Source organism: Pan paniscus, chromosome 1 (assembly GCF_029289425.2).
Source record: "Pan paniscus chromosome 1, NHGRI_mPanPan1-v2.0_pri, whole genome shotgun sequence".
Taxonomy (NCBI): domain Eukaryota; kingdom Metazoa; phylum Chordata; class Mammalia; order Primates; family Hominidae; genus Pan; species Pan paniscus.
Window position 1 is genome coordinate 63,774,342 of NC_073249.2, and position 14,104 is coordinate 63,788,445.

Genomic DNA, 14,104 nt, shown 5'->3' on the forward strand with positions numbered 1-14,104 from the left:
TGGAGTTATTTCTGAGTGGCAATAATTAAGTAAATTATGATCATGGTTTATCAATGTGGCAGTTGCAGTAAGTTTCCTAAAACTTCTTCTCTTGTTATTTCTGCCTTTCTTCTTTGTATAGAAGACTAGAGCTGTACTGTCCAATATGGTAGCCACATCTGTATCCACATAGGTTTACTTAAATTCAAATGTATAAATCAAATTCCAAATGAGTTCCTTGGGTACACTAGCCATATTTCAAGTGTTCAATTGTGAAACATAGTTAGCAGCTGCCACACGAGCAGTACAGATGGAAAATAATTCCATCATTGCAGAAAGTCCTATTGGACAACCCTAAACTACAAAGGTCTATTACATCTCAGAGGGAAGATTGATAATTGCCTTACCAGTAGGTGGGCCATTGGCAACAAAACACCCAAGCAAAGAACTACGCAAAATCTATCTTGGCAGTTATATGCTGGATTTACCCACCCCCCACAACCCCTGCCAACAAAAAAGAATTCCACATTTCGAACACCATTATGGTTATAAAATTCAGTTAATAAGAGAAGAGCAACAGTTTCAGGGATATTAATGATAAATAAGTGCTAGATTAGATTTTAATGACAGACCCTTAATGGCAAATATGCATCAAGATTTCTTTTCTTAAGAATCTAGTTTCTGTTTCCCCAGTACAGGTTGTAAGGATGTATATATACATGGCAAAGGTTTGCCTCCTTATTGTCCATTTTCAGTAACTCTTAGTACAAAATTTTGTATGTCAACAATGTTTCCACTTAATACTATTTTTTCTTTCCTTAACAAAAAAGACGTGAACTTAGCAGCTTCTTTGGGTAATTAGCCAAAACAGGTGAAGACAAAAAATATGGTTGATAGGAAGAATGAAATTTTAAGAAGTCTTGTTTTTTCTCACTTAGAAAACTTTCAACTAAATGATGACAAGCACTGATTATCACACAGCCTTTTCTTTACTGCATCTGATTTATAACAATTTCCCAAAATCACAGAATTTTCAAATAAGACAGAAAGGCAAAGTTTAGACTTGCCTTCCCATTTGGCTTAGAAAAGAGTGGCAAATCATAATTAGCACCATTACTTCCTGGCATATTAGAAGGAGACTTCTGAAGTTTTACACATATGTACATGTGTCTCCTAATACAGACTGAATAACAGCAACATATTTTGCCTATCAAAAGTTGGTTATAGTGCTCAAAAAAGGGATAACTTCACATAAATATGTAAAAGTCACAGAATCAAAATCATATGAAAGTGGATCTACACAGCACTTCTTGAAGGAAAGACTAAAAAATCTAGCCTTTAATGTATGTTGATAGATAAATTTATTTGCTACCTTAGTATCTATCAGGGAAGCAACCATAATGTAGCTGGAAGAACGCTTGCCTTGGAAGTTCAGTCTGAGGTTCACAATCTCCCATCCTTCCAGCTGTCATTCCCTGACTCCCACACTTCTTCCTTCAACTTCATCATGGTCACCACTTTGAACTTCCTTTTTTATTCCAGTGTATCAGACCATGCTTTTAGCCTTTTCTTCCTTTTTCATCCAGCCTAAATCTCCCAGAGCATAACTGCAATCACTATTTTTTCAAGTTACCCTGTCTTTTTGCTGAACCAATTCCACAAAACCACAAAACCAAATGATTCCTCCAATTCTATATCAAAAGACTACTAAAGACAAGAGCGAAAAGAAAATCACATCATCATGGGTTTGGATCTCACTGTTCTGCTGGGTCCTCCACTCTTAGCAAGCCCATGTTTCTGTGTTCTCATTCTTTTGTTGCTTTGCACGTGTAGTTTTCTCCATCTGAACAGACTGTCCTGACTTCTTCCTAGCAAAGACTTCTACCTTTTAGTCATCTTCTAGTGGATACCTGAGGCATAATCACCTCTGCAAAGCCCTTCTCAATCTCTACTCATCACTCTGAGACAGAATTAAAAGCTCCAGTAGCACCCTAATATGGCTCTTATAACATCATATTGTAAATATTTATTTGTGTTGTTGTCTAATTTCCTTTATTACTTTATAGGCTTTTTGAGGAGATGGATGTTGTTTTCTCCTCATTTATATCATCAGCAAGAAGCACAAAGCCTGACAATTTTTTTTGTGAATAAATAAATGTATAAACAAATGAACAAATAAGACACCAGCTCTAACCTTTGCTAGCAAGGGTTTGTAATCAAGGTACTTCATGTGTTTCACTATTTGTTTTGTTATTATGGAAAAAATATATTCCTACTACATAGTATGAATGAGGTAGTGCCTAGGGGCATAGCATAAATAAAGATCTCATTGTCATAATCCTTATCTACCAGTTTTGCATTCTCATTAACCAAATGTTTCTGATATATCACACCTTTCTTCAGATGCAGTAAATAAATATTCCTCCTTTGTAATATTAGCTCTAATTCAATTTTTATTTATAATAGTCAAATATCATAGCCCCTTCATCATATATTAAAAATAACAAGTTATTTATGTTATTATATACAACAAATATCTAATCTTTAGTAATATAATTTATTTCTTAGTTGGACAATTAATTTATAAAATAACAACACAAAAAATATTAAACAATGTTTAGGGGAAATTTGAACCAAAATTTTTTAGTACATATTAGGACATACATAGCTTCCATACTTGCAAAAGTTCTTACGCCTAAACACTCTGCTTCTCATTGTCTTCCCACAGACATGCACTGCATGCAATATTGGGTACTAAGTATTATGTTACACACTGAAGACACAAAACTGAATAAAATCTAGCTCTGACTTAATGGAGTATACTGTCTAGTCATCTTATATTTTCTCTGCATGCATGTTTGGGTAGCATATTTACAGCTCCCTCTCCTCCAGAACTCTCCTTAGCAGCTACTCTACCACAATTTAAGTCAAAGGATTCACCAAACTGTTGCCATATACCTGGTCCATTCTCTAAAGCTCTAGAGAAAGGAGGAGTAAGAGTGGTAGGGAATTAAAATTGAGCTGTGATTACACACAATGCTGTCATTTCCATCTTCTTTACTCACAAGATAGGGACTTGCATCCACTTTGTACCTTTTCTATTTTTCTTAATTAAGTTTTACTTCAATATTTTTTGGGGTACAAGTGGATCTCTGTTACATGGATGAATTATACAGTGGTAAATTCTGAGATTTTAGTGCACCCATTACCTGAGTGTTTTTATCCCTAGCCTCTCTCCTACCTTCTCCCTTCTGAGTCTTCAAAGTCAATCTTATCCTTCTGTATGTCTTTGTGTACTCACAGCTTAGCTTGCACTTATAAGCAAGAACATAGGGTTTTTGGTAAGTACTCTCACTTATCTGTTAATACCCAAGAACCCTTCATTTCTTTTCTTTTTTTTTTCCACTTTCCTTTATCTACCTGTTCTTTAGAGCTGTTAATAGCATATCTAGAAACTTCTGTATACAATGCAGAATAATGGAAATAACTAGCTCAGATATGTACTCTGCCACTTGCTGGCTTTGTAACCTAGGAAAAGTCGCTAATCCTTCAGAGATTCTATTTCCTTGGGGCAATAATGTGATCTTGTGATATAAAAAACATATATCTGGTCTTTGTCCTGATTCCTTGCAGAGTTCCTAAAACCCTTGGAATCTCCTGAGTGATGAGTGTCTTTTTGTATGCTAATAAATGACTGGGGGATGGCAGGTTCTTAGATAGCATTAGGATGGGTGCTGGTCACCAGAAAGATGAAGGGTTACAGGGTTGGAAATTTCATCCCCATGCCCTCACCTCTGGGTAGAATACTGAAGCTAGAGATTGAGTTAATAACCAAATGGCCAATGATTTAATCCTACCTACATAATGGAACTTCTATAAAAACACTAAACTATGGGCTTCAGAGAGCTTCTGGGCTGTTGAACACATTGAGGTGCTGGGAGGGTATAGTGGCTGAAGAGGGCATGAAAGTTCCATGCTGCCCACCTCCCGTATACTTTGTACAATGCACGACTTCCATTTGACTGTACCTGAGTCATATCTACAAGGAAGGAAAAAACTATTTTTTCCCTCTACTCTAATACCACTCAACAGAATATTTCTGACACCAGATGTATGGGGGTATTTCCTTACACACCAAGCAATTCTACAGCAGACAACGGTTGTGTATCTTCTAATTTAATTCAGTTCTGACACTATCTACCTGGAGATAGCATCAGATCCCACAGGTTAAGGGCTCAGTCCCACAAGGAGTGAAGTGCCTCCATTTCATATACCAATCATAAGTCATAGTTTGTCACCTGTACTTCTGACCAACCAGCTGTAAATCAAGAGTTCCCACAACCGCCTTGTCAGGTTCAATCAATTTGTAGAGTGGCTCTCGGAGCTCAGGGAAACACTTTACTTAAGTGCCAGGAGAGTAGCACAACCCAACTCCATGGGGACAGAAGCTCCTGCCGTCCAGATCCTTCCAAGACCCTGTCTTATGTATCTCTTCCTCTGGCTGCTTCTCTGTGTCCTTTATGATATCCTCATTAATAAACTGGCAAACATCCTATGTCAGAAATGTTGTATTGAGTGGTATGTGAGTAGAGGGAAAAACAGCTTTTTTTCCCCCTCTTGCAGTATCCTTTATTAAAAAAAAAAAAAAAGTAAATAAATGCCTCTTGAGTTCTGTCAGCCATTCTAGCAAATTATTGAACCTGAATAAGTGGTTATGGGAACCCTTGATTTATACCTGCTTGATCAGAAGTATAGGAAGCCCAGGGCTTGTGTTTGGCATTTAAAGTAGGTGCAGTTTTGTGGGATTAAGCCCTTAACCTGTGGGGTCTCATGCTAAATGAGTTGATTTCTGAATTGAATTAAATTGATGGACACCCAGTTGGGGCCTAGAGAGTTGGAGATTTGGTTGTTGGTGTGGAAAAAAAAATTTACACATTTAGAAGTGCTGTAAATTGAAATCGACCATCGTAAATAACAGCCGTCTGTGAGGATTAGATGAAGTATGATATGAACTCCCAAAATTTTAAAAAAGTTAGTTGGTAGCTTTCTTTAAATAATTCAGTGGGTTGATATGTTTGCTAATTGCTTATTAGAACTCTCTTCCCAGCAGTCAATGCATTGAGAAAGGAGTATCGTTTTCCCTGCTACTGCATTCTATCATTTAACCTCTCCAACACCTAGACATCTTTTCCACTAGCTCACTTAAAGCCATCAGACTTGGCTGAATACACATATTCACATGGTCTATTTTTGCTGAAAATTAAAATGTCCACAGTGTATCACTTTTATATAATAATTTTCTTATATACTTGAATTACTTATTAAGTCATTCATATCCTTTTTTTCTTTTTTGATTTTTTTTTTTTTTTTTTGAGATGGAGTCTCACTCTGTGGCCCAGGCTGGAGTGCAGTGGCGTGATCTCGGCTCACTACAACCTCCGCCTCCCGGGTTTAAGTGATTCTCCCGCCTCATCCTCCCGAGTAGCTGGGATTACAGGCATGTGCCACCACGCCTGGCTAATTTTTGTATTTTTAGTAGAGATGGAGTTTCACCATGTTGTCAGGCTGGTCTCGAACTCCTGACCTCAAATGATCTGCCCATCTTGCCTCCCAAAGTGCTGAGATTACAGGCATGAGCCACCGCACCCAGTCCTTTTTTGTCTTTTATAATCTAAATAAGTCTAATTCTTTAGTCTTTCCTTATAAGTTCTATTTAAAGACACTTTAATATTTCTCTTCTTTAAGTTTTAGAGAGATCACTCTTTTCATCTAAAATTAAAGTTCTCTAACATCTTTATAGTACATAGATTCCTTGGATGAAAGGCAAAAGTAACTGAAACATGATATTCATTCATATATTTTATTGCATGAAATTGGAATGTTTTATAACAGAAACTTGCCTCTAACCATGGAGACAGTAGATTACATTTGGCAGAGAAATTACGTGAATACCAAATTTTTCCTACAAGAAAATCTAATTTAGTTATCAATTGAAATTTTGCATTTATTCCTTTTCATAGACCTCATTTTGGTTCAGAAAGAATTTAAAGGACTTACTCTGTAACACAGTCCTACAAAATTCCAGATCTTTAAGCTTTCAAATATGAATGTTTGTACAGTCAGATGTTCTAACTTAACATTTTAAGTTTGACTGCTTTATGACACTTTTTAATTTAGAAATAACTCCATGTGGTGGATGCTTGTTAAGTACCACATAGATTTTTAAAATATGTAGAATAACTTCTGACATGTTATAGATATGAGATAAACTTCCCAACAAGTGGAACAGTTATAAGTAATCCATTCTGAAGACCAAGCGAGGTCATCTCAACACTAATGGTCTTAAAGTAAATTCCATGAACTTACCATTTTTAAATACATCTCATACTCTTTAAAAAGTATTCAGAGGGCCAGGTGCAGTGACTCACACCTGTAATCTCAGCACTTTGGGAGGCCGAGGCGGGCAGATCATGAGGTCAGGAGATTGAGATGAGCCTGGCCAGCACGGTGAAACCCCGTCTCTACTAAAAATACACACCTTGGGAGGCCAAGGCAGGCAGATCACCTGGGGTCGGGAGTTTGAGACTAGCCTGACCAACATGGAGAAACCCCGTCTCTACTAAAAATACAAAATTAGCTGACGTGGTGGCACATGCCTGTAATCCCAGCTACTGAGGAGGCTGAGGCAGGAGAATAGCTTGAACCTGGGAGGTAGAGGCTGGGGTTAGCCAAGATCGTGCCATTGCACTCCAGCCTGGGCAACAAGACCGAGACTCTGTCTCAAAAAAAAAAAAAAGTGTTCAGAGAAGAAAAATATGTAGCTTGATTAAAGAAGCTTCTAGATGACTAGCAACTGTAGGAAATAAATCACAATAGCCATCCTTCTCAAAAGTAAACTTTTGAACTAGAGCTGCCTACAAATAAACCTTGGGAAGAATTATTTTCTCTAAAATAAACTTTTTAGAACTCAACTTTTTAATATTTAAGGGAATATATCACTAGATCCTTACTTTATAATCTATACTTCCATTTATATAAAGCAGATAGGAGATGTTTCTTCTTATAAATTGACCTAAAATCTATTTTTATCTTAAGTGCTGTTGCTTTTCTTTTTGAGAGGCATTATTTGTTAATTTGTGTTCTTAGTTATTTCTTATATTTAAACTGTCTTTTATTTTTTCAATTATTTTAAATATGAAAGTGATAAGGCACATTCTCAATATCTAGAAAACAAAGAGAAGAAATTACTCATACATAATTCAACCCTCTAATAAAATTAACATGAGTATTTAAGAAAATTTAAATCCTATTTACATAAAGTTTAAAAATAATCCATTTAAGTAATTTTTCAAGTACAGAAAAGTATGAAATGATTTATGAAAAATGAAAATTAACTGCCTGAATTTGATCTTAAAAAAGAAAAACAAAAAAACTACAAGTCAAAAAGTCACTTATAGTTCTGCTGCCCCCAAACAATCATGTACATGTTTTGTATATATCAATCTAGATATCTTTTTTCTCCTAGCATAGCAGTGTTGGCTTCCATTTGTTTGTTTGCATAGCGGGACTTCTGAGTCTTGTGGTAAACCCTACTTGAGGGGATTCCTTTCCTGGGGAATTTCCTGTGTCTAATTGTACCATTATACTCGTGGTAAGGAATTCTCATAATGAAGTAAGCATATCAATTCATTCACATTCTCACATGCTCATCAGTGTGGCTGATTCAAACGGCCATAGTTTCTGAGGTTAGCTTTGCTTCCCAAAGCTTTTTTGATGAGTTGGTAATGAGCCTGATAATAGCCACTGAGGGAAGTTCACCAGTTCTTCATACCATGGCCTCTCCAATTTTGATTTTTTTGTTTTTCCTTTTTAAGATCTACTTCAAGCAGTTAAGTTGCATTTTTAATAAATCATTTTAAGAAAGCTATATGTTTGGTATTTTTCCTGAACCCTTGAATATTTGAGAATGTCCTTTTGATGGCTTTTCATAGGAAAGACAACTTAACTAGATTAAATTCTTGGATTCCTTTTTTTTTCAAAACTACTTGCATCTTTCTTATTATTGTGTCAGTTGGAATTCTCAATTGCAAACAACAGAAACCAGGCTGGCTGACTTAAGCAGAAAAGGAATTCATTGGGAAAATTTTTTTTGAGGTACAGAATCAAAAGGAAACTGGATATCAGGTAGAAATGGTATGGCTAGACTGCTGAGAACACAGCCAACATCAGTCTGTTAAAGTGATGGTGAAGGGCCACTGGGACATTTGCTTCTGCTGTTGGACTCTAAATTCAATGATGCTGCCAAAAATTGGAATTTTTTAAGTGTTCGTGGTCTTGGCAAGAGTCCAAGTCCCACTGGGAGCATATGAGTGGCTGGCTGTGGGTCATGAGATCTAGGGAATAAGGAAAATGAATTATCTGACCTCACTTGTTTTCTGCTTCCCACCAAGATAATAAATAATTCCTCCACAAATTAGGGAAAGTATTCAGACCCTAAAAGCAAAACTATAACAAATATCCACTGCAATTATCATCTAACTTTTAGCATAAGAAGTCAGACACAAATCTGATTTTATCTTTCTGTTTACAATGGGTTTAGTCATATGCTTATGGGGAATGAGCAGATTCTTCCTACTAGTAATATCAAATTCAGCCAGGATGTGTCTAGATGAAGTTCTCCCTTCATTTACCTTGGTTAATCTATTCACTCAAGACAACTTTTTCTCCCTAGAACAGTTTTCTTCAATTATATCTTGGACTATTTCTTTAGTTTCAATCGTCTTTGTTTCCTAAACTCCTATAAATTTTAGATTAAACTTCTGTTTCTAATTTCCACTTAAAAAATCATATTATTCAACTGTTAGTTATTTTCAATATTCTGAAAGACTTCTCAAATTTAGGCACCACATCCATGATTTTTTATATAGTATAAATTCTCCTCTTTAGTGCCTCTATTACATATTTGCACTAAAATATTGCATTTTTAAAATCAAATCTTTTCTGACTTCTTCCATTCCACTTATTATTATTACTATTATTATTATTATTATTGAGATGGAGTCTTGCTCTGTTGCCCAGGCTGGAGTGCAGAGGCGTGATCTTGACTCACAGCAACTTCCGCCTCCCAAGTTCAAGCAATTCTCCTGCCTCAGCCTCCCAAGTAGCTGGGACTACAGATGTGTGCCACCAAGCCTGGCTAATTTTTGGTATTTTTAGTTGAGATAGGGTTTCACCATGTTAGCCAGGATGGTCTCAATCTCCTGACCTCATGATCTGCCCATCTCAGCCTCCCAAAGTGCTGGGATTACAGGCGTGAGCCACTGCGTCCAGCCCATTCCACTTATTATTGTCCTTTTGTCTTAGCCAGTTCTTGCCTTATGTTATGGTTTGAATGTGTCTCCCTGAATTTGTGTGCTGAAAACTTAATCTCCAATGCAACAGCATTGGGAGATGAGGCCTCATGGGAGATGTTTAGGTCTCTGTCCACATGAAAACATTAATACCTTTATAAAAAAAAGCTCACAGGAGTAGATTTGCTCTCTTGCTCTCTTTGTCTTTCTGCCTTCCACCATGTGCTGATGCAGGAGGAAGGCCTTCACTAGATGCCCCAGTCTTGATCTTGGACTTCCCAGCCTTCAGCACTGTGAGCCAATAAATTTCTGTTCATTATAAATTACCCAGTCTCAGGTATTCTGTTATGGCGGCAAAAAAACAGACTAAGACACCATATGAATACACACTGTCATCTAAAAGAATTGAAGTCTTTTTGAAAGACAATGGGCAGACCAAATATTTTTTCCCCTAGTCTCTAGAATAAGCTGCTTTCAAAGCATCCATTTCTTCTAAGTATTCCCTGACCGCCTTGTTTTGTTCCTCAGTATTTCTACTTAAGTCCAATGCTTCATTTTCCCTCCACTGTTTTATTTATTTTGATAGTTTTCTGTTTATTCATCTTCAAATGAGGTGACACTCATCCAAAACTAGTGTCTTTTAACAAAGTGTTTGGATGGACTTGACTTCATTCTCACTCTGCTTCTGTTCTGGAGGAGCTGAACCCCCTTTTCAGCTCTGCAGCTGAGTGAGAGTCTGATGTACATGGCTCCTTGCCCAGTCCTCATCTATGGAGCTCTTTTGGCTGAGATGTGATGCTCCCCTCTGCTACCATCTGTTTCTAAAATTTCTAACTGACACCCATATCGATGTTTCTCTTGCTTTCAAATATTTTCATTGGTGGGAAACATACATCCCAGGTTACATATATCCAAGGTTACAATTTTCTATCTGGAACCAGGTTGCCTGTTCATTTTCTGTCCTGCTAGTTTCCTAATTTGGATAGTTAGAGCTATTAATGAGTATGAGAAAATAGCATTCTGGCTTCTTCAAAGAGTAACATTTTCTTTTTGGAGCAAACTACGAAACAGGGACAAAGATATTTCCTACTTTCATGTGAACAGAAAAAGGATGGAGCACTGTCAAGATTTTCATTCCAGTGATCTTAATATATACATAAATATTCTATATACATATTTACATAATAAAAAATATTTATATGTAATACATATAAAATTCCTCCTAGGATTTTTGCTGCTGTTAATTGCTGCTAGTTTTTACTATTCTTTAGCTTTGTCTTTTTGAAGTCTTTATATATAATTTATTGTCAGGTAAAGAAGGGCTGCAATATTAGACATATACTATCTTAAAGAAGAAAATTCTTGCTAATTATATTTTGTAAAATTACTACAAAAAACTTGTAAAATCTAGATTTTTAACTCTTAAAAGTATTCCAGATAGAACTAGTTCCCAAAGATACCAGTGGAAGCATAACAACGTAAATGAGGCTGTGAATTAAGCTACTGATTCCCCTTTAAACAAGAAAACTATTCCTAAAGTATGTATTCAATCCAAGTATTATTTTGTCTTTTAAGTTTTCTAAAACTATTTGTTATTTCTGATTTTAAATGATTTAACTGCATTAAAGTGAAATTAATTTGTAATGTAAGCTTTAATCTCAACAGTTTATCATTTCTCATATTATCATAAACTTTACCTCTAGGTATGGCAGTTTACTTCATCAAATACCCATAGCTTTTCAATAGTACATTCAACCATAAAATAATACATTTAGATAGCCACAATTTGCAAAAGTCTGTTATTGTTACTAAGCAGTATTATCAATTCTAGACTATATTTTTGTTAGATTTTTGAAATATCCCTTATCATCAAAATTGGCCCTTCAAACTCAAGGCCAACTAGACAGGCCATAAAATAACACCTCTAGACAGATTTACACCACTAGTACAGATTACCCAGTAATAATGTACTGTCATTTTTTTTATTTATGTTTTGTGTATTATATAACATCCTACCTCAGCACTTTTTAAAATTGTTGGATAATAATGGCTTTATTTTACCAGCAAGAAGAGAGTCAAGAGCTTCCCTTAAAGATATACATTTCTAGATCATATGGTTCATTCTGCAGGATGGATGTATATGCTGTTTTCAGAAAATGTCCATGGAACTACTTGAGAAGTCTGTTAAAATGCAGATTCCCAGGCCACACACTAGACCTATGGAAACAGAATCTCTTGATGTGGGGTTAGAAATCTGCATTTTAAAAAAAGTCCTTGGGTAATTCTTTACTCACGGAAGTTTGAGAATCACTGCTCTAATGCACTAAATAGAAAAATTATGGACTATAACGTTAACGTGGAGAAACAAGGAAGGCTCTGATTTTATTTTACAATCTCATTCTAAGGGACTTCAAATAAAGAACAAAGTTCAAATTTCAGAAGTCCATTAGCACTTATTTTATCTGAAACAATCAGTTTGGTAAAATAGTTCCAGAGTTCTAGTAACCCAAGTTGCTAGAACTTGGATCGACTCATATTATCTAGGCAGTTTGATGTGGAAATGCGGTGAATCATTTACAAAAGCAACATTTCCCTAGACGACTCCCCAGATCAACTAACAAAAGACACACATTCTGATTGCAGCATATATTTCAACTACCAAGGAGAAAACTATAATCAGATGTCAACCATTTTGTTAATTCTCATGGTAGTTTCGCTTTTCTGTCATTAATAACATTCTAAGATTTAGCCTTGAAACTGAATGGTCATTTTCTTAGGTAACCTTGCTAAAAAGTTACCTGAGAATGTTACTTCAGGCATGTTATAAAGTTGTTTCTAATACCACAATCAAATAGCTAGACCCAATTCTGATGCAATCAGTCTCCCACATCAAGGAACTGAAATAAAATATTCTGCTGAGGCAGCAACTGAACCTTTTAGCTTAACAGTGAAAAACTGCCAACAGTAATTTGTTCATTACATTAAGACTCCCTGCTGGTCTTTAGACATTTAGAAGCCAAATATGTTTCCACTGAAAGAGAAACTTTGGAGTGGTTTCTGATCGTCATTTCATGGTCCTGAACAATATATATTTAGTAGCCATTAACCACATTGCTCATAAACTTGTTTTCAACTATTGGAACATACAGTAGTCAATGTATACATAATTCAAAATTGGCTCACAATTAGTTTATTTTCAATAGGCACTCGCGTGTGTATGTGTGTGTGTAAGACAAATAAGGTTAAAAACAACTCTGCTTATGTTTCAATAAAATTTCACCAAGATGAGAAGCATCTTAAACCTTTATTTTAAAGGTATTAGTGAGAGATTACTAAACAATTGAACAATAAAAGGCAAGTTAGTTATGTATGCAAAAATACAGTACTTAAATTGGGAAGAAATTGTTTTTTGACCAATTATTAATAAAATTAGTATTTTTTTAAAGATCCACAAGATGGATTAAAGAATTTAAAACTATTTATTTATCCAGAGACAATTTTTATATTGTTTTAAAATAAACATCTTCAACTACGATTAGCTGTGATTGTATTAAAGTTACCTATTTGTTAGTGACATTTTAGTTTCCAGTTTTGTTGGCCGTAGACCACTGAGTATGTTAAGCATTCTATCACTTAAAACCGTAATTATTTGAGTAGATACTCTCACTCTCAGATAGCCAACTTGGGAGGACAAAAATTTTAAAAATAGAGGACAGAAAGATGTCATAATTCGTAAGTTACCAAAGCACTGTACCTTGCACCGTGAGGAAAACTGAAGCGGCTGATGATCCACCTTCACTAGAAACCATACAATGATACTCTCCAGCATCGTTGAATTTCACACTCGTTAGTTCCAATGACAGATTAGCCAAGGTCCTAATTCTCGCTGGCTCTGCCAGTCTGACATCTCTGTCATTCCTCTGCCAGGTTAGATTGTAATCCACCGCACTGATGATGAGACATGTTAAAACTGCTCTCTCTCCAGGAGTGACTGTAACATTGTTAGGCACTTGGATGACTGGAGGGGGCTCTGTGTGAAATCAAAAAATTCAAATCAAGAGACCTAAAAGCCATTTTGCTCACTTACAGATGTGGTTTAAAAACTGAATAAGTATGTACTGAACATCCAGTAGGAAAGATGCAGTGCAACAGAACTTACTCAATTAATGCATATGTCTATGAGCCCCCTCAAAATTACCACTTAAAGGATGCTTTAGAAAGTAGTACACATTTACATACCAAAGGATACTCAAGCCAAATCTATAAATTATAGACATGAGAGTCAAAGAGGCATGGCAAAAGAGTATAACTTGACTGACTGAGGATTGTGAAATGAGGCAAAGTTTTTATTGATGAAAGTAGCATTTGCGAACTTTTAGATTTTAAAAATATGTATTTAGCGTTGTAAAGAAAATAGCACACAAAGGATAGTAGACATGAAAATGACAGTATCATCTTTAAGGGGGGTTACAGTCTCATTAACGAAACACAGGACAACAGAAGAGTAAGATAAATGTTCAAGCAGAAATGGGGAACAGTTTGATTTATGAAGTTCAGGTGAACAGTAGGAACAGACCATTAATAAAATTGTACACATAGAGCCATATACACAAAAGGCATTGAGTGACACATGTGTTTCAGATATGGTCAAAGGCCAATTACTAATTAAATATTTAACCAACATTTCTGCAGAGAATCACATGTTTCTCTAGTTAGTTGGTTCTTTTTATTATTTTACTTTAAATTCTGGGGTACCTGTGCAGAACGTGCAGGTT

General features: G+C 35.7%; 1 protein-coding gene across 3 annotated transcripts in view; it reads right to left on the reverse strand.

The window, feature by feature from the left end:
• The window catches only part of HMCN1 (hemicentin 1), a 462,896-nt gene that overhangs the window by 244,623 nt on the left and 204,169 nt on the right, over positions 1–14,104 (reverse strand). For all 3 annotated transcript variants that reach the window (XM_003815598.5, XM_063598296.1, XM_063598300.1), the window contains exon 11: positions 13,084–13,359. In XM_003815598.5, coding sequence (XP_003815646.4) covers positions 13,084–13,359 — 276 coding nt within the window. The remainder of the gene's footprint in view (positions 1–13,083; positions 13,360–14,104) is intronic.